Source organism: Hylobates moloch, unplaced genomic scaffold, assembly GCF_009828535.3.
Source record: "Hylobates moloch isolate HMO894 unplaced genomic scaffold, HMol_V3 SCAFFOLD_1, whole genome shotgun sequence".
In the NCBI taxonomy this organism is placed as follows: domain Eukaryota; kingdom Metazoa; phylum Chordata; class Mammalia; order Primates; family Hylobatidae; genus Hylobates; species Hylobates moloch.
In genome coordinates this window covers 32,168,814-32,190,563 of record NW_026652276.1, presented here as the reverse complement: position 1 = coordinate 32,190,563, position 21,750 = coordinate 32,168,814, and the positions used below count along the sequence as shown (strand labels likewise).

Below are 21,750 nucleotides of genomic sequence, written 5' to 3'. Positions count from 1 at the left end.
ATTGTGGTTTTGATTTGCATTTCTCTGATGATTAGTGATGTTGAACTTTTTTTTCATATGTTTGTCAGCTGTGTACATGTCTTCTTTTGAGAAATGTCTGTTCATATCCTTTGCCCACTTTTTGATGGACTTGTCTGTTTTTCTTCTTGTAAATATGTTTAACTTCCTTGTAAATTCTGGATATTAGACTTTTGTCAGATGGGTAGATTGGAAAAATTGTCTCCCATTCTGTAGGCTGCCTGTTCACTCTGATGATAGTTTCTTTTGCTATGCAGAAGCCCTTTAGTTTAATTAAATCCCATTTGTCAATTTTGGCTTCTGCTGCAATTGCTTTTTGCATTTTAGTCATGAAGCCTTTGCCCATGCATGTGTCCTGAATGCTACTGCCTAGGTTTTCTTCTAGGGTTTTTCTGGTTTTGGGTTTTACATTTAAGTCTTTAATCCATCTTGAGTTAATTTTTGTATAAGGTATAAGAAAGGAGTCTAGTTTCAGTTTCCTACATATGGCTAGCCAGTTTTGCCAGCACCATTTACTGAATAAGAGATCCTTTCCCCATTGCTTGTTTTTGTCAGGTTTGTCAAAGATCAGATGGTTGTAGATGTGTGATGTTATTTCTGAGGTCTCTGTTCTGTTTCATTGCTCTATATGTCTGTTTTGGTACCAATACCATGATGTTTTGGTTACTATAGCCTTGTTTGAAGTCAGATAGCATGATGCCTCCAGCTTTGTTGTTTTTGCATAAGATTGTCTTGGCTATACGGGTCTCCTTTTTTTATTTTTTATTTATTCATTTTTATTATTATTATTTTTTTGAGATGGAGTCTTGCTCTGTCGCCCAGGCTGGAGTGCAGTGGCATGATCTTGGCTCACTGCAAGCTCTGTCTCCCAGGTTCACGCCATTCTCCTGCCTCAGCCTCCTGAGTAGCTGGGACTACAGGCACCAGCCACCATGCCTGGCTAATTTTTTGTTTGTTTTTTTTTTTTTAGTAGAGACAGGGTTTCACTGTGTTAGCCAGGATGGTCTTGATCTCCTGACTTTGTGATCCGCCCACCTCGGCCTCCCAAAGTGCTGGGATTACAGGCGTGAGCCACCGTGCCCAGCCTACTGGTCTCCTTTGATACTTCTTTGATACCATATACAATTTAAAATAAATTTTAAATTTAATTTATTTTAAATTCATTATTTTATTTTTTAAAAAATAAAATAAGGTTTTTTTCTAACTCTGTGAAGAACGTCAATGGTAGTTTGATGGGAATAGCATTTAATCTATAAATTACTTTGGGCAGTGTGGCCATTTTCACAATATTGATTCTTCCTGTTCAGGAAGATGGAATGTTTTTCCATTTGTTTGTGTCCTCTCTTATTTCCCTGAGCAGTGGTTTGTAGTTCTCCTAGAAAAGATCCTTCACATCCCTTGTTAGCTGTATTTCTAGGTATTTTATTATCTTTGTAGCAATTGTGAATGGGAGTTTGTTCATCGTTTGGCTCGCTGCTTGCCTATTGTTGGTGTAAAGAAATGCTTGTGATTTTTGCACATTGATTTTGTATACTGAGACTGCTGAAGTTGCTTAGCAGTTCAGGAAGTTTTTGGGCTGAGATGATGGGGTTTTCTACATAAAAATCATGTTGTCTGGACACTTGAGACAACTTGACTTTCTCTCTTCCTATTTTAATACCCTTTATTTCTTTCTCTTGCCTTATTGCCCTGGCCATAACTTCCAATACTATCCAATACTATGTTAAATAGGAGTGGTGAGAGAGGGCATCCTTATCTTGTACCAGTTTTCAAAGGGAATGCTCCCAGCATTTGCCCATTCAATAGGATATTGGCTATGGTTTGTCATAAACAGCTCTTATTATTCTGAGATATGTTCCATCAGTACCTAGGTATTGAGAATTTTTAACATGAAGGGATGTTGGGTTTTATCAAAGGTCTTTTCTGTGTCTATTGAGATAATCATGTGCTTTTTGTCTTTAGTTCTGTTTATGTGATGAATTATGTTTATTGATTCGCATACATTGAACTAGCCTTGCTTCCCAGTGATGAAGCCAACTTGGTCATGGTGGATATCTTTTTGATGTGCTGCTGCATTTGGTTTGCCAGTATTTTATTGAGGATTTTTGCATCAATGTTCATCAGAGATATTAGCCTGAAATTTTTTTTGTTGTGTCTCTTCCTGGTATTGGTATCAGGATGATGCTGGCTTCATAAATGAGTTAGGGAGGAATCCCTCCTTTTTAATCGTTTGGAATAGTTTCAGAAGGAATGGTACCAGCTCTTCTTTGTATTTCTGGCAGAATTCAGCTGTGAATCCATCTGGTCCTGGGCTTTTTTTGGTTGGTAGGCTATTAATTACTGCCTCAATTTCAGAGCTTGTTATTGGGCTATTCGGGGATTCAGCTTCTTCCTGGTTTAGTCTTGGTAGGGTGTATGCATCCAGGAATTTATCCCTTTCTTCTAGATTTTCTAATTTATTTGCATAGAGTTGGTTTATAGTATTCTCTGATGGTAGTTTGCGTTTCTGTGGGGTCATTGGTGATATCCCCTTTATCATTTTTTACTGTGTCTTTTTGATTCTTCTCTCTCTTCTTCTTTATTAGTCTAGCTAGTGGTCTATTTGTTTTGTTATTTAAAAAAAAAAAAAAAAACAGCTCTTGGATTTGTTGATTTTTTGGAGGGTTTTTCATGTCCCTATCTCCTTCAATTCTTCCCTGATCTTAGTTATTTCTTGTCTTCTGCAAGCTTTTGGATTAGTTTGTTCTTGTCTTTCTAGCTCTTTTAATTGTGATGTTAGCATGTCGATTTGAGATCTTTTTAGCTTTCTAATATGGACATTTAGTGCTATAAATTTCCCTCTTAACACTGCTTTAGCCGTGTCCCAGAGATTCCGGTACGTTGTCTCTTTGTTCTCATTGGTTTCAAAGAACTTCTTGATTTCTGCCTTAATTTCATTATTTACCCAGCAGTCATTCAGGAGCAAGTTGTTCAATTTTCATAAAATCATGTGGTTTTGAGTGAGTTTCTTAATCCCGATTTCTAATTTGATTACACTGTGGTCTGTGAGACTGTTTGTTATGATTTCAGTTCTATTGCATTTGCTGAGGAGTGTTCTACTTCCAATTATGTAGTCAATTTTAGAATAAGTGCCATGTGGCACTGAGAAGAATGAATTGTTGATTTGGGGTAGAGGGTTCTGTAAATGTCTACTAAGTCCACTTCATCTAGAGCTTAGTTCAAGCCCTGAATATCCTTGTTAATTTTCTGTCTCATTGATCTGTCTAATATTGACATTGGGGTGTTAAAGTCTCCCACTATTACTGTTCAGGAGTCTAAGTCTCTTTGTAGGTCTCTAAGAACTTGTTTTATGAATCTGGGTGTTCCTGTATTGGGTGCATATGTATTTAAAATAGCTCTTCCTATTGAATTGTTCCCTTTACCATTATGTAATGCCCTTCTTTGCCTTTTTTGATCTTTGTTGGTTTAAAGTCTGTTTTATCAGAGACTAGGATTGCAACCCCTGCTTTTTATTTTTTTTGTTTTTTGACGGAATCTTTCTCTGTTGTCCAGGCTGAAGTGCAGTGGCACAATCTCGGCTCACTGCAATCTCTACCTCTTGGATTCAAGCAATTATCCTGCCTCAGCCTCCCGAGTAGCTGGGATTACAGGTGCCTGCCACCACGCCCGACTAATTTTTGTACTTTTAGTAGAGACGGAGTTTCACCATGTTGGCCAGGCTGGTCTTGAACTCCAGACCTTGTGATTCACCCACCTCGGCCTCCCAAAGTGCTGGGATTACAGGTGTGATCTACCGTGCCGGGCCAACCCCTGCTTTTTTTTTTTTTTTTTTTTTTGCTTTTTATCTGACTTACCTTTTCATTTGATAATTTTTAAATGATCTACCTCCAACTGGTTAGAATTAGGCTACATGGGTGCATTGTTTTTGAAAGATTTCTTAGAATTGTTTAAAGCACAGTCATATGAATACAATTTTTTAACCAAAATACTACTATCTTGCGCTTTAAAAAAATAATATGTAAATAATGTATATGTCTTTGTGTCTTTCTTTGGACTTTAAAAGCAAGTGGCCCAGTTGAATAATCTTCTGCTGGTAGAGAATATGAAATTTTGATAGCAACTTTGGTTGTGTAAACAGGGTTGTTTGTATTTATCCACTGATTTACTGTCCCAGGTCGATGGCGATAAGCATTTAAAATTATATAATATAGATGGAATCTTAAAAAGTGTTGAACTTATAGAAGTAGAGTAGAATGGTAGTTATCAGAAGCTGGGAGAGGGGGATGGATGGGGAAAGGGAGATGTTGATCAAAGGGTATAAAATTTCAGTTAGATGAGAGGAAGGAGCTTTAGTGATCTATTGCACAGAGTGATGACTATAATAAACAATCAAGCATTGTTTATTTCAAAATTACTAAAAGAGCAGGTTTTAAATATTTTTACCACAAAAAAGTATGTGAGATGATGATGAATCTGTAACTTAGTTTGAGTTAATCATGCCATAATATAAACATATATTAAAACATCACATTGTACTTCATAAATATATATTATCCATCAATTTAAAACAAAAATTTGATAGTTAAAAATTGTAAAAGTAATATGGAAGGAACTCTGTGAGGATAATCAATCCCATCTCCTATAACTTAGCTGATGTACTAACAACTTTAAGCAATGATCAATTTAGTGCTCCCTCATGAAGCTTGTTTTAGTTTTAGGTAGCTCTGTTTAGTGGAATGTCCTTCTTATACGTGATCAAAATTTGCTTTTCTGTAGTTTCTGTCTATGGTTCTTGGATTTTTTTTAACTGCTCTGTGACACACATTTATTATCTTTCTATTGTAGGGGAAAACCCAGGCATAACTTAGTTGGATTCTCTGCTTCAGGGTCTTACCAAGCTGAAATCTAGGTGTTGGCATGGACTGCAGTTGCCTCACAGGCTTAACTGGGGAAATATCCAGTTACAGTTTCTCTCAGGTTGTTGACAGAATTCATTTCCTTGCAGTTCTAGGACTAAAGTCCTTGTTTTCTTGCTGGATATTGGCTGGTGACTGGTCTTAGTTTCTGAAGCCTGCCCACAGTTATTTTCCTCTTCATAAGCTACCTCAAAATATGGCAGGTGATTTGTTCAAAACCAGCAAGGGAGAGAAATCCTAATTCCAGTCTGCTAATACAGTGTTTATAATGTGACATAACCACAGGAGTGATGTCTCATTACCTTTGTCATATAAGGTAACCTAATTATGGGAGTGACATCCCTTTACCTTTTCCATATTTTATTGATCATAAATAAATCATAGTTCCTGCCTGCACTCAAGAGAAGATGATAAAGGGTGTGAACACCATCAGATGGGAATCAAGGGTGTTTCTCCTAAAATCTGGCTACACAGTTCTTTTGAAGATGTACAAACTCTTCCTATATTAGCCTTCCACTGATTCAAAAGTAACCATTATGACCACCAGCACCTCCACAAGGGTTTCATTTTATTTGATGACAACAAAGTTATCAATGACAGAATTAAATCAGATTTGGGGAAAGGTAGTTATTTAGGACACAGACTAAGAGAATAACAATAAGAACTACCTTTTTGGATATTTATGTGTACAAAATTGTACTAGAGTCTCTACATTTATTGTATTATTTAAATATTCATATATTCATTTATTTCTATGTCAGTATATGCCACCATTATTGGCCTAGATATTCTAGTCAAAAATATGAGGTTCACTCTACACCAAGTCCTTTACATTCTGCCTTCTTAATGTCTGTCAAATCTTTTTTCTCCAACCTCATAGTCACTGGCTTGGTTCATATCCTTATCATTTCTTACTTGGATTTCTTTTTTTAATTTAATTTTTTAGAGACAGGGTCTCACTCTGTCACTCAGGCTGGAGTGCAGTGGCATGATCACAGCTCACTGTAACCTCAGACTCCTAGGCTTAAACAATTCTTCTGCCACAGCCTCCCAAGTAGATAAGAATACAATGTGCACCACCAAGTCCCACTACTTTTAAAAACATTTTTTTGTAGAGACATGGTCTTGTTATGTTGCCCAGGCTGGTCTTGAACTCCTGGCCTCAAGTGATCCTCCTGCCTCAGCCTTTCACAGTGCTGGGATTACAGGTGTGAGCTGCCATACCCAGCCTTTATTTGGATTTCTGCAACTGCTTCCAAACAAGTATTTCTACATTAATCATTACTTCCTACTCATCTATTACCAATGAGATGTTACCAAAGTGATTTAAAATACCTGTGGACTAAAAAGATATGGTTATCTGCACCAAACACGCCCAACGTACAATGGTAAAATAGGCATAGGATACCTGCTCTGGACATGTAGAATCAAAGAGAGAAAATGAGAGGCACCGGTCCTTATTAGTTTTGAAATTAAGGTGGAAAAATGTTGGAAGGTCCTTGATTAAAACTCAGTGCTATTCTTGCCCATGGTTCTTGGCTCCACCCTCTGGGCTATTAATTCTATCCTCCAAATCAGCTTTCCTTTTTCAAAAGAGATAGCATGTGTTTACAGCTGAGTAGTTTCCTCAGCTTGCTTCCTGCCAGTAACGTTTTGGGAGTCTAATGGCCTCTTTTTTCCTCTTGTACTGTCTCTGGAAGTGTTTTTGCTGATGTAATTACTTTTAAAACTTTGTGGGTTCACTGTGAACCTTTTTAGGGTCCACTAGAATGGAAAAAATCCACATCTACAAATCTCTTTGAGATAATCTTATTTCTATTTTGTGCTTCTGTTGAACCTCTAAGAAACTTAAGTGCCCTTAAGTTTCTTAGAAGCCATATATATATACATATATACATGTAAAAGAAGTTATAAATGTTTGGATTTGAATCACACTCTCAACGTTTAATTTAGAGGGTTTTTTGTTTTTTTTTTCGAGACGAAGTCTCGCTCTGTCGCCCAGGCTGGAGTGTGGTGGCGCAATCTCGGCTCACTGCAAGCTCCGAAAGGGCCTTTTATCTAATGGAACGGTATTCTTGGGTATAGCCTGAGATCATTCTGAAGTCTTAACAAATGACTGTGTAACTCCTACCCTTGGCTTCATCTTTAGACCACATTTTTCCAAAAGTTCTTTATATTTGATGTATTATTGGAAGCCATTTCTTAATTTTAGCATTATTTCCCATCTGGAGAAGCTGAGATTTTTCAAAATCAAGTTCCAGCTCATTACTCTTTAACAGTTCTTCCTTTAGTTCATAACTTTTCTCCCTCAACTTACTATAAGAGCAAGAAGAAATTAGAAGGCACCTTCAACATTTTATTTGGAAGTCTCCTTTGTTAGATCACCCAGTTTGTTAGGTACTTATTTTTTAACTTTTCACATCACAGCTAAGCAACTTTCTGTTACTACATAACAAGGATTCTCCTTCTCCAGTTCCCAGTAGTATACCCCTTACTTCTTGTTAAGAAACCATTTTCAAAATTAGTGTTTTATCTTGGTTCCAAAATCTGTATTAGTTGTCAATTTCTATATAACAAATTATCCCAAATCCTAGCAGTTTAAAACAAAGGACTTTTTTTTTTTTTTTTTTTTTTGCATAGTTTCTGAGGATCATGAATGCTGAAACAATTTAGCTGAGTGATTGTGGCGCAGAGTCTCTCAAGCTGTTGGCCAGGCCTGCAGGTATCTGAAGGCTTGACTGGTTTGGAGACTTTGCATTCAAGCTCACTCAGATGGCCATTGGCCAGAGGACACAAATCCTCACCATCTGTGTCTCTCCGTAGGGCTGCTCATAACACAAAAGCTGGTTTCCCCAAAACAAATTATTCAAGAAAGAAAGGGAGCATCAAAAATGATGCCTTTATAATCTAATCTTCTATAACCTAATCTTCTATAACCTAATCTTTTATAACCTAATCTCTGAAATGACATACCATCAATTCTGCTATACTTTGGATCACACCAACTAACTTTAGTGCAGAGTGGGAAGGGACCACACTAGAATGTGAATAGCAGGAGGCAGGGATCACTGGGGGCTATGTTGGAGGCTGGCTATAATAATGATAATGTCACCATCATTTAATATATTAAAATTTTTATGGCTATTTCTGTACATATTTTTTCACATCAATTATTGAGTATTCCTCCTCCACTAATTCTGTTTTATACAAATTCCAAAAAGTTTAATTTAATTTCAAATAAGAGTAAGTAATCTTTTACTTCAAATGCTATGCTTCTGTCTGACTTTTAAACATATCATAGAAACCAAGATCAGTGTAAAATCCTGAGGTCATAAAAATATTCATTAGATTGTATTTCTTATATAATTTTTCTTATCCATAGTAAACATAGAAATTTACAAATATAGACACATAGACAGAAATGATGTTTCTTTTCTCTGACAAAATCAAGTGTTAATAGTTCCATTCTGATTTGCTGGTAAAAACAAAAGCCAGCTATAATGTTCAAGACTACTATTTGTGAACAGATATTTTTTTCTTATTCTCTGATATGTCTATACTCAAGCTCTCTCTCTATATATATATTTATATGCATTCCCTGACACATATATGTGCATAGTCACCCACAGCAACATACACCCACATGTGTTAATTAGACATGAATCAGTGGCACTTTGGAAAAATGAATTAGGTTTTCTCTCTGCCCAGCTGCAGTGGTTGGTTGCCATGGAAATGATGCAAGGTAAAGCTTTCAGAAAATACAAATGTTCATGTGTCTTTATTGGAAGAGCTCATGTATTAATCAGAAAAGAAGAGAACTTTAATAACAAAACAATGCAAATATCCTAGTAACAAAAGCTGTCTGTATGTATCAAATACAATTCATTATCTGTTTTGCTCTGAACTTGAGTGAACTGCACATCAGTCTTCTCTGCACTCTGCAATAAGTAAACAGGTAGCTAGTTTTTAAATTAATGTTAGATTTCATCTTTAATTACTATATGCAGAGAGTTAATTTATGCTTCAGTAAATACTGCATAGAGTCAAGACTGACAGTTCTTTGCTTCCAGAGATTGTTATTTCCGGAGTGCTTATCTGCCTTCAATACTTTCTGCTCTCAGGTCTCAACCCTAATTAATGATAACTTGACTTTCCAAAGCCATAGTTGCTTGGAAAATAGACTAAAGAAATTCTTGCCAGTTTTGAAATTCTTTTCTGTCATAATATGTTGTTTATTCTATGCATATAATTTTGTATAGGGTCGATTACAGAAAAAATGTAAATATATAAAATATTTTTAAAATAAGTGAAAATCATCCATGAGCCATCAGGTAGCTATAAACATTAATAACTTTTTATATATGTGCTTTTCTTCATTATTTTTACATATATCATTTAGAAGAAAAGTTGTATTCATATTCCTTTATAACATTTTCATTTTTAATTTTCTCCAGGAAATAACTTTTAGATTCAGAGGATATTAGGGTTGAAAAGAACGTTGCTATCACATGATCTAAGAAGCTTCCCTCATGTCATTTTTTTTTTTTTTTTTTTTTTTTGAGACAGGAGTCTTGCTCTGTCACCCAGGCTGGAGTGCAGTGGTGCTATCTCGGCTCACTGCAATCTCTGCCTCCTAGGTTCACGCCATTCTCCTGCCTCAGCCTCCCAAGTAGCTGGGACTATAGGCGCCCACCACCACGCCCGGCTATTTTTTGTATTTTTAGTAGAGACGAGGTTTCACTGTGTTAGCCAGGATGGTCTCGATCTCCTGACCTCATGATCCGCATGCCTCAGCCTCTCAAAGTGCTTGGATTACAGGCATGAGCCACCACGCCTGGCCTCCCTCATGTCATTTTTATCCAGTTGTGAAAATTTATTTCTCACATGTTAGTCTGCTGGTTAATTAAAATGACTTTTATTGGATGGTGATACTTTGATCGTACCTGATAATACTGTCTTAAATGAAATAAAAATATTTATTGATAGTTCCTGCTTTTTATTGAATATTAAGTGCAGTACAGCTCACACATTAAGTCAAATAAACTAGTGATTGGATAACACCTTAAAGTGAGGTACTTAAATATTTGCTACCAAATGTCTTGTTAATTTATTGATATTTTCAAATGAAGTCTCTTTCAGTATCAGTTGAAATGTGATTTTACTCAACAAATTTTGATTACATAAGATACAGATATGTTTCTAGTCTCTGATCACAGCCTTACGTTGTTGGAGTCTTGCTGTTCTGCAGCCCATCATCTGCTGAACTAACATGCCCTGTTAGAAAATAGTTAATGCTTATGGGACTCAACTGTACAGTTGATAATTACTTTCAGATAATACATTTTGTATATAGAGAAAGATACCAATTTAGTCATCTGTTGCCCTCAGGGACAACACCGTCAGCATATCTTCTCAGTTACGGCGATTCTATATAGGATTATTAAGAGTGTTCAAGGCTGGGCGTGGTGGTTCACGCCTGTAATCCTAGCACTTTGGGAAGCCGAAGCGGGTGGGTCACCTGAGGTCAGATGTTCGAGACCAGCCTGGCCAACATGGCGAAACCTCATCTCTACTAAAAATACAAAAATTAGCCAGGCGTGGTGGCGGGCACCTGTAATCTCAGCTACTCAGGAGACTGAGGCAGGAGAATCACTTGAACCCGGAAGCGGAGGTTGTAGTGAGCCGATATCGCGCCACTAAAAAAGAAAAAAAAAAAAGGCGGGCCCGGGCTGCTACCGCGCGAGCCCAGCCGGGCCCGGCCCACTTGCTCAGAGCGTGACATTAGGGGGAGGCACGCCTCCAATTGGCGCGAAAGTGATAAAGAGGCGTGGCCGGAAAGGGCCCACCCTGCTCCCCTGGAGTACTTAAGGGAGTTGGCGGGCAGCTGCACTTATTGCTCCAAGGCTCGGCCTAGCAAGTGGATCGCCTGCACTACTTCTGCGCTACTCAGCGACCTCGTTGCCTCCGCCACCATGCCGCGCTCTTTCCTCGTCAGGAAGCTCCCTGACCCTGATCGGAAGCCTAACTACAGCAAACTGCCGGACTCGAATCCAGAGTTTACCTTCCAGCAGCCCTACCACCAGGCCCACCTTAACCCCACTGCTTCGCTGCCAACACTCGTCTGGGACGCTTTCCTGGCGCTCCAAGCACAACTAACTGCCAGGGCCTCCCTCCAACTGGGACTCTCCCAAGAGAGTCCCACGGAGGCAGAACTGACTTCACTGTCGGATGAGGACAGCGGGAAAGGCTTCCAGTCGCCCAGCCCACGCTCACAGCCTTCTTGGTCTTTCTCCTCCATTTCAGCTTCTTCCTTGGAGGCAGAGGCCGATACCACCTTCCCAGGCTTGGGCCAAGTGCCCAAGCAGCTGGCCCAGGTCTCTGAGGCCAAGGATTCCCAGTTTCAAAAAGCCTTCAACTGCCAATACTGCAGTAAGGAATGCCTCAGCCTGGGTGCCCTCAAGAGACACATCCGAAGCCACACGCTGCCCTTCCCCTGCGAAACCTGCGGGAAGGCCTTCTCCAGACCCTGGCTGCTGCGGGGCCATGTCCGGACCCACACTGGTGAGAAGCCGTTCTCCTGTCCCCACTGCAGCCGTGCCTTCGCCGACCGCTCCAACCTGCGGGCCCACCTCCAGACCCACTTGGACGTCAAGAAGTACCAGTGCCAGGAATGCGCTCGAACCTTCTCCCGAATGGCCCTGCTCCACAAGCACCAAGAGTCGGGCTGCTCGGGGGTCTCTCGCTGACGCTAGAGGCTCCCTCTTCCTCTCCCTACCTGACACCCTGCCCCCCCGCCAACCAACAGCCTCCCCAAGCTCCAGAAGGAAGGAGGACACCATGCCTCATGCCACAGAATTCCCTCCTGAGCGCCCCCATTTCTGGATGCATCAGCCGCGTGGGACTTTGATGAAAACCATTTTCTGGTTCTGTTTCCTCTGCTGGATCCCTCAGTGGACTCTGAAAGAGGCCTTCCCGTGGCCATGTCTGTGGATGGCTGGCGGGAGGGCAGCTGGCAGCCCCAGCTCGGGGGCTTTCTTGAACTGGCTTTTCTGCATGTGTTTGTGTATTCAGAACTGTTTGGATACAGCTGTTTGAGCTACAGGACAAGAACTGACAGACAGTGTCCACCCCAGTCAGGGGACCCTCCCCACTCCCTCCCTGAAGGAGCCCTCAGGCTACCCTCCGCGAGGTTTGACTGCAATAATCCACCCCCAGTTTCAGCCACGGGACCTTTGAAGGCGGTGGCTGCCACCAGGACGTGTCTAGAGCCTGAGATGCTCTGGGCCTGAGCAGCTATTTCAGCTTCCTGTTTGGTGTGGTTGTCACCTGTTTCCCAGGCAATTTAACAATATCTCAAGAGGGACTGTAAGTAATGGTTGTCACTTGTCGGTGGCCTAAGTGGGGTGCTCTGGTCTGCCCTATGTATCTCCCAGAACTATTTTGGGAGCCCAACAGGTAGGCCTGGGAGGAAGATGTTTACATTTTTGAAAGTACATGGGTACTTACATTTCATACATTTTGTATCAAGGAAACGTTTTGTATAGTTAATGTGTGCAGTTTATTGATATCCAATAAAGCAATTTGTGTATTTTTAAAAAAGAGTATTCAAGGAGTACCTGAGAATGTTGTTTAAAATAAAGATTCCTGGACCACATCCTCTGAAATTCTGGTTTAGGAAGTCTGGGGCAAGACCTGGTGCCTGCGTTTTTAACAACCTCCCTCCTTCGTATCCTTCTTGGAAGGAAGGATTCTCATGAACGTGGTTCATGGTTATCTCACATAGAGCACTGATCTAGGGATTTGAAGTAATTTATGGAACTCCCTAATCTAATTTACTAACTAGAAACATTTGGGGACTTTAAAGTGTGGAGCAGAAGGTAATGGGTGTAGAACAACTACCAGCTATTCCAATGGGGAGGAAATAATTTGGTCGAACTAATAACTGTCTTAACCACAGCAGCCTAGTCAAGAAAACAACAGTTTCACAGGCTCTTATAATAAATCAAATGATTGTCACAAAGCCTTGAGGACCTAAAATTACCCAGCTGGTAACCAGCCAACCCTATACTTTGTCTTTTGTTTATAAATCCAAGATTACAGCATGGAGGCAGGGGAAAAGAAATCCTATCATCTGCGGTATAAATGATGGGCTGAGAGGAGTGGGTTGGGTGCGTCATGCATCTTTAAGAAGGAGAAATGGGATGGGTGGGGGAAGGGAGAGCAGTGAAAGCCTTTTAGGAGATGGGTAGAAATGAAAATCAAAGTTTTTAGTTTCCTTCAAACTGGGTCTTAGGATAAACAAGTGGCACTCAGGGTCTCAGGAGTAAACAAGTGGCATGCTGGACAATTTGAGAAAATATTAAAACAGGGCTTTTTACTCAAAAATGTATTTGGGGCTGAGAGGCAATAAATCAATAACTGGCACACCAGGGCAAGCATAATAGAGAATGAGTTTGGAATGGTAAACCCAGCCAGACTATTCAGGCCTGGTTCACTACTGTAAGGGAGCTTGCGTTTTATTCCAAGGGGATTAAGTAATATATTGAAAGGGTTTGAGCCAGGGAGTGGAGGAATAAGAGGAGAAACTAGTAGATTAATAGGAAGTAATTGCAATAAGCCTGATGAGAGATGTTAGTGGCTAGGACTAGGGTGGTGTCTGTGGAACTGATGAGAAGTGGTTGGAAGGAGATTCTGTAAGACTTTATGATAGATTTAAAGTTGTCACAAAACTGATGTCCAAAGAATATTCTAGGTCTCTGGAAAAAGGATAAACTCTGGCATAGCATATATGGGAATTTAGGGATTGTAGAAGGCTTCTTTTCATATGACTGCCAACTCACTTTTGTGTTTGAACTTCAGTTTATATTTATTTCCTACTTGTCAAAATATTCAAGAATATTAGACTGTAAGATAGCATTGAAATTCAAAACCATTGTGTACACAGGCAATTGTACCTCAACCCATCAGACAATGCTATTAACAAGAGAAAAAATCATAAAGTATGGTATGTGCTTCGACAGGGAAGTAGGAGAGCTGTCAAAATAATTTGCAGGGCACAGATATGGTTTGGATTTGTATTTTTGAACTTTTCACTGAAACCCACAGTCAGAAATGTATTTTACCAATGACTCATAACAAATGTATCAAGTGAGACAAAAGTTTCACCAAACATCCAAGTCCTTACTCCATAGTATTTTTGTTTTTGTTTTTGTTTTTGTTTTGTTTTTTTGAGATGGAGTCTTGCTCCGTAGCCCAGGCTGGAGTGCAGTGGCGCTATCTCGGCTCACTGCAAGCTCTGTCTCCCGGGTTCATGCCATTCTCCTGCCTCAGCCTCCGGAGTAGCTGGGACTACAGGCGCCCGCCACCACGCCTGGCTAATTTTTTTTTTTTTTCTATTTTTAGTAGAGACGGGGTTTCACCGTGTCAGCCAGGATGGTGTCAACCTCCTGACCTCGTGATCCACCCGCCTCGGCCTCTCAAAGTGCTGGGATTACAAGCATGAGCCACCGCGCCCGGCACCATAGTTTTTATTCTAGTTAATAGGTTAAAATAGTAGCTGTGTCCTATGGAATTATTTTCTTGAACCACTAGTGAGCCGTAGATTTTTTAATTAAAAAAATATGAGCCTAAGAAGTTTAGGAAAATCCCTACTCACTCTCTGTGGCTGCGTGTTTTGTGAGAGCACTTTGTGTGTGGGTAGCATCATTTGCTAGTTCATGGTAGGGTACAAACATCTCTCTTTTGCATCACCTAAATCAGAAGGAAATTGTGCTTGGGAGTTAAGTTTAGATTTTAGAATTAAGATACCATCTTGGATCCCGGAAGTTCTAAGTTTATATTTTGTCACTTATTGTCTGTCTTTCTTACCAGACCACATGTTGTTCAAGGTGAGAAAGTTAAATTTACCATTAAATCTGAATTTTGTGGGACACAAACATTCAATTTGTTGCACCTAAGATACATAGGATGGTGTATTAATCTGAGTAATTTCTTAAAACTACTTTGTAGTAGAATTAAATTGAACACTAGGTAATGAATATATTATGTGTTTAAATTAAATAATAGAATCCCAGGAACTTGAGATTTTTTAAAAAATTAGTCTTGCTCTCTTGCAAGGATATATAACTTTAGAATTTTCAAACTTATTTTATTTATTTTCCTCATAGCAAAACTTCTGTTTCTTAGCATTTTGTAGCTTTTCATTAGTTATTTTACATAATATTTTCACAACTGAAATTAAAATAGCTCAATGAAGTAGGCAAGGCAAATATCATTTCTATTTCTATCGGGGTAAAAGTCAAACCTGATCTTAGCATAAAGGAAGCATTGTAATCTGAACCTCATCTATTTCTATAGCTCTCACTTTCATCATTGTCCGTCACCCAAATTACTCACCAAATATTAGGGTCTCCCCTTAAAACTTGTGATTTTTAAAATTCATACCTTTGTAGGCATTGTTCCCTCTGACAGAAATGCTAATCCTCCCTCCTGCCCAAACCTCAACTTTGCCTGGCTAATTCCTATCCATCCTTCAAAACTCTCTCAATATCTCTACTTTCAGGAGATGTTTAGCGGAAGTGGAATGAGAGAGACCAGTTGGAAGGATATTAGAGTAAACTACATAAGAAACAAGTAAATGAATAACTAAACAAATGAGAAAAGTAGAGCTATAAGCCATGCTGTGCTGCCCCTCTGAAAGCTTGATTGCCAGTATAATTAATTATCTTCTTTCTGTCATTGGGAACAGGGCCTCTCTTGTGATACCTCCATGCCAAAGGTCCCGCTATGCCACCTACTTTGACGTTGCTGTTCTGCGCTGCCTACTTCAGCCCCATTGGTCTGAGGAAGGCACTCAGTGGTCTCTGATGTACTATCTACAAAGGCTGCGACACATGTTGGAAGAGAAGCCAGAAAAGCCTCCAGAGCCAGATATTCCTCTCCTGCCCAGACCCAGGAGTAGCTCCATGGTGGCGGCAGCTCCCTCACTAGTGAACACCCACAAAACCCAAGTAAGAAAAACTCAGTTCATTGTCATTCAAACCAGCAACTTTGCCATAATGGATTCTTTTTTTCTCTGTGCATCCAGCTCTTAGGTACTCTAGTGCTGACTTTTTGGTTGGTGGGTTACACTGTTGCTGTTATCTTTTCCCTTCCATCTTGCATGCTTGACCCTTTGCTGGCTTTAGCACTTAATCATTTGAAGAAGTGCACCTCTTGCACATGCTAATTTAGTATAAGTCTTTGTTTATCTAGAATAGTGGAAAATTGGGTCTTCTGGATAATCAAAGTAGTAATTAATAGAGAGTTCTGACATTTAATCTGTTGATTACCAATATAAAATCAGTAACATAGGATTTTACTAAACATGATGTAACTCTTTTGCATAACTCAACATTTTCCAGTGTCTTTTTTTTTTTTGAGATGAAGTCTCGCTCTGTCGCCCAAGCTGGGGTGCAGTGGCACGATCTTGGCTTACTGCAAGCTCCGCCTCCTGGGTTCACGCCATTCTCCTGCCTCAGCCTCCTGAGTAGCTGGGACTACAGGTGCCTGCCACCACACCTGGCTAATTTTTTTGTATTTTTTCAGTAGAGACGGGGTTTCACTGTGTTAGCCAGGATGGTCTCGATCTCCTGACCTCGTGATCCGCCTGCCTCAGCCTCCCAAAGTGCTGGGATTACAGGCATGAGCCACCGCGCCTGGCCAACATTTTCCAGTGTCTTAATGTCATCATTAGGAATATTGCATTTTGATAGTCTTGCTATTTACTATAAATGTTTGGAGAAGTAAACTGAATGTGTACTGATACGGTGATATCTTCATGGCAATTGCTTTTTGATAAATGAATGACCTAATACCAGCTTGAACATTTGTTCTTGCCCTCTTTCTCATCAACACCAGGTGTTGAAAATGTAGAGAAAAATATGACTTGTGGTGTGTTCCAGTTGTTTAGATTTACTTAAATGTGAATTGACTGAGTCTGAAATTTTTTTTCTGCATATTCTGAAAACAAACATGAGCAATAGCAGAGTTAAAAGGAAATATAATCTGTTTTAGTAGTAGATAGTCTGCCTAAGTGGATATCTGCTTTACTGAATCATTCAATGGAAAAAAAAACACTCTTTTAATTAAAAAAAAAAAGAGAGATCCATCTTCTCTCTATTTTCTTAGCATTCTAAATCTGGGGCTACATGACCTCACTGCCGAAAACTCAAGACAGAAATTATAATTAATATGAAATATATATTCTCACCAGCAGAATTTGGATTCTAGAAGTCCAGACATACAAGTTCAATTGTTCAAAGATGTCAAAGCTATAGGCGCATCCCTACTAAAAATGTGACATTTCAATAGGAACAGTATTTGGATGTAAAGTCCTAAGTCCTTGATCATTGTCTACCTTTATTAAGGATCTCACCATGAAGTGTAACGAGGAGGAAAAATCTCTTAGCTCTGAGGCCTTTTCCAAGGTTTCACTGACCAATCTGCGTAGATCTGCAGTCCCAGATCTTTCTTCAGACCTGGGTATGAATATTTTTAAAAAGGTGGGTAGAAATGCTTATGCTCTTTGATATTTTGGTAAATAAACAATGTCAGTGGGACATGAGATGTTTCTGATCATACTGTAGTATGGGGTGAGGTGGGAAAGGGACATTAGAAACAGAAGTCAGCTCCTAGATGTAACACTGACTTGCAGCATACGCCTGTGCAAGTCCCTCTGTGTGTATGAGTGAACTTCCTATTCTAAATGCTCCACAGGGTTGTCCTGAAGCTCAATTCTGATCATATGTGTAAAGCAGTGTAAAGTAGTGTGGTGGTGGAAGTAGTTGTGGTAACAATGATGGTAACTTTCATTTGTATGGTTCAACTCATTTTTATCAAGTACTTTATATAAATAGTTCTCATTTAATCCAATGACATCCTTATTCTCCTCATTTTGCAGGTAAGAAATTGACCCTGAGAAATTTTAGGTAGTTTGCCCAAGATTGAGTCCAAACTCAAAAGTAGGTCTTCTAGTTAAATACGTTATATTTTTCTGCCATTACTCTGCCTCTCTTTTTTGTAAGTAATTGGAGATAAACAGAAAATAATATGTGTAGACCTATGTACATGTATATACATAGTGGTTTGCTTTCTCTTTTTCAAAACTGTTAGTTTAATTATGCCGACGAAGAACACAGAACACGATATTAACCTATTATGAGCTGAAAGTGTTACTAAGTAAGCAGTTTTCTGCCTTTGTTAATGACGCAACAAAAGACAATGGCTATCAATTTTCTTAAAACACTGATCATTTGAAAGGAAAAAAGTGGTTTTCAATACAGGCTGCATATGATCATTTTTAAGGAGCTTTAAAAAATACATCTTCAGGTTCAATCCCAGACCAATTAAACCAGAATTGCTGAAGGTAGGCTAAGGAATTGTTATATTTTAAAAGTTTCCCTAGCAATTCTAAACTTTTAGTTGCACTTGGTTTTGAACTTGTTTGGTAGGAATAATGGGTTTGTGGCAATGTATGGTCTGTATCTTCTTTGACTCTTCTTATGAACAGTGGCGCACATTTAAAGTTGGCTAACTGGAACAATGGATCACCATCGTGAAAAATGGAACAGAAAAAGAGAGGCTGGTTCAAGTAGTGACTCTAACCTTGTGATTTGCAAACTTTAGTGTGCATCAGAATTAACTACCAGACTTGTTAAAACACACATTGCTGGACCTCAGCTTCTGAGGGTCTGATATAATATGTCTGAGAATTTGCATTTCTAATAAGTTCCCAAGTGATGCTGATGCTGCTGGTCCAGGGACCACTAGTCTAACCGAACCCAGGAGAAAGGCCCACGGAATACATGGCCTTTTACTTAGTTTCTTTCACTATTTTAATGTGAAATTTCTCCCATTTTTATTGGATGATATTCAGTGACTTTCTGGGTCTCCTCTTCCTGGCACATTTCTTGTATTTTATTGCAGATCATGGAGCCCCTTGGGAAGCAGATTGTAACCTTTTCTTTGCCCTGTGCCTAATTCTGCGCCTCTCATCACTGTAGTTCAAGAGCCGCAAAGAAGACCGAGAGAGGAAAGGCTCCATTCCATTCCACCACACAGGCAAGAGGAGGCCACGGAGAATGGGAGTGCCCTTCCTGCTTCACGAGGACCACCTGGATGTGTCCCCCACGCGCAGCACATTCTCCTTTGGAAGTTTCTCTGGGCTGGGAGAAGACAGGCGAGGAATTGAGAAAGGAGGCTGGCAAACCACCATTTTAGGTGACCATAAGGTCTTCCAAAATAGGGCAGAGTTTAAGTGACCTGTTTAGAACTGGATCTAGGGCTCCTGGGCAAATCTGAATCTTTCTTGAACAATTCAGCCAAGAAATTTGGGGCTCAAATTCAGGTTCTCCAGTACCAAAATAATGCTATGTTTTCACAGCCAAATAAATCCAGATAATTGAAGTAATTATGCAAGAGTTCTGTGAAATTAGACAGGTAACAATCTTATTTCTTAGATCATTCTAGACAAAGAAACATGGCCTTAGGGTGCTCTGTGCATTAATTTCCATTGTGAATCTAGACGGCAGATTTTTGTTAAACTTGAATTTTTTTTCAAAAAAGCAGCAAAGGAAAAAAAAATATATATATTTTTTTCTTTCTGGATTGCATATTAAATAGGCCAATTTAAAATTGAGAGCTGACAGCTAGCTGGGCCACAACAGATGGTTTCTGACATTTGGCTAAGATTGGGGCTGACCTTATCACAGGCAGCTTCATCAATCTTCCTGACCCTGAATATCCCCATGGCGAGTTCAGTTCTTGCTTTTTTGTCTGTGTTTCACACTTTTCCTAACAGCCCCACACTCTCCCTGCTGTCATTGGGAAAGACAATATCTTGGCAGAATAACTTTCAGATTTTAAAACCCTCTTGTGGGGTGCTCTTATTCATCCCAGGGAAATTGACCCGGCGAGGCAGTTCAGATGCAGCCACTGAGATGGAGAGTCTGAGCGCCAGGCATTCCCACTCCCATCACACCCTGGTAAGCGACCTGCCGGACCCCTCCAACAGCCATGGAGAAAACACCGTCAAGGAAGGTGGGTAGGAGGTGCGGCCTACGGCCAGGAGTTCAGATTTCTTTTCTTGTTTTCTGTCCTTACACCATGTTACTTTCCCATTGTAATCCACTTCCTGTGTTTTCTGAAAACTGGCATTCTTGTGCTGAATTGCTTGGTAATTTACTTGTTAGCCATTCTTAGCATATCCTCAGTGGCAAGAACTATTTAACATCGCACTGTAAACACCATACCTCTCAGAGGGAGAGCAAGGACAAGCCATTCATATTTCTTTTCAAAAGCTCATAGACCCACAGGGCTGAAAGAGACCTTGGAAGACATCTAGATTCAGTGCTTCAATCCCCTCTATGAGATCTCTCTGAAGGGCTTGTATACCTTCAGCGGGAGGAAAGTCACTGCCTTCCATGGCCACCAGTTGTTTTTTTTTTTTTTTTGAGACAGCTTCTATTTTAGATAAGTTCTTGTGTGTTTTGTATGCAGCAAACATGTGTCTCTGGGTATAATCTAAGACAGGTTCTCATTCTGTACTTTTAACAGAATAATTGATTTTTTTCTTATGTTCTCATAGAAGCATAAATTTAGTCCCTCTTTGATCTGCACTGTATTTCAGGTATTCAATGATATCTGTTAGTTACCACCACAAATTTATTTTCAGTTACTTTTAGCCAAAGGAGAAAAAAATTATTCATGTTTGTTGTTCCTTAATATACTAGATAAAAATGCTATAAACAAATAGTTTATATTGGTATGATCTATCATCTAACAGTGGGTAAAATTCATCTATGCTGATCAACTAAACTAAGTCGGTGTTAGACAGAAGTTAAATCCTACTCTCAGCCTTAAGGAAGCCAGTTATAATTCACATTTTTCTACAATCTTTAATATTTTCCAAACATCATATGGCCTTAGTAGCTTCAGTAGTCCCATGAGAGTTGAGAGTAGCTTTGAGACTATAAGTTAAATATTTTCAAAAACTACAGCTGTTATTGTGGTCATGACTGAAGTAATAGTATAACTGTCTAACTGATATCGTAGGTTAATGTAGGGAGAACTAAGACATTGCTTTCATTTTATTAGTGCGATCTCAGATCTCCACCATCACGGTTGCGACGTTCAATACCACTTTGGCATCATTCAACGTAGGCTACGCAGACTTTTTCAATGAGCATATGAGGAAACTCTGCAACCAGGTGCCTATCCCGGAGATGCCACATGAACCTCTGGCATGTGCTAACCTACCTCGAAGCCTCACAGACTCCTGCATAAACTACAGCTACCTAGAGGACACAGAACATATTGACGGGACCAATAACTTTGTCCACAAGAATGGAATGCTTGATCTTTCTGTAAGAAGCAAGAATTTTTCTTACCAAAGTTAGACAGATATTAATTATTTGGTGCATTTTTGCAATGTTGTAGAAAATGGGCATATAGATTCATAGAAATATCAAACCTTGAAATGAAAAAGCCAGTCACTGAAAAAAATTCACCAATGTGTCAACCATCATAGGTGCACCTTACTTTTTTTTCAAGCATTGCATCAGATTTGATCTGATCTCAGAATACTTTTATAATCCAAAACCATTAGTGAATCCTGAATATACATATATAAATACACATACATGTGTGTGTTTAATAAGTCTCTTATGTCTAGAATGAAGGCAAAAAAATTCTTCACTTATTTTATTTTGGTATTAACAGGACTACAAACCTCCTGTGTAGCCAGAAAAAAATGAATAGAAGTTCTTAAAAGATTTAA

At 39.4% G+C, this 21,750-nt stretch overlaps 2 protein-coding genes across 15 annotated transcripts in view; both read left to right on the top strand.

Moving 5' to 3' along the window:
• UNC80 (unc-80 homolog, NALCN channel complex subunit) overlaps positions 1-21,750 on the top strand; it is a 231,472-nt gene that overhangs the window by 28,330 nt on the left and 181,392 nt on the right. For all 14 annotated transcript variants that reach the window (XM_032754682.2, XM_032754681.2, XM_032754680.2 and 11 more), the window contains 5 exons: positions 15,682-15,943; positions 17,342-17,476; positions 18,977-19,193; positions 19,872-20,012; positions 21,069-21,337. In XM_032754682.2, the coding sequence (XP_032610573.1) occupies positions 15,682-15,943; positions 17,342-17,476; positions 18,977-19,193; positions 19,872-20,012; positions 21,069-21,337 (1,024 nt within the window). The remainder of the gene's footprint in view (positions 1-15,681; positions 15,944-17,341; positions 17,477-18,976; positions 19,194-19,871; positions 20,013-21,068; positions 21,338-21,750) is intronic.
• On the top strand, positions 10,863-11,858 carry LOC116810369 (zinc finger protein SNAI1-like). The gene has a single exon (XM_032754691.2). It carries the CDS (start codon positions 10,907-10,909, stop codon positions 11,678-11,680), a length of 774 nt encoding a protein of 257 aa, XP_032610582.1. The 5' UTR covers positions 10,863-10,906; the 3' UTR covers positions 11,681-11,858.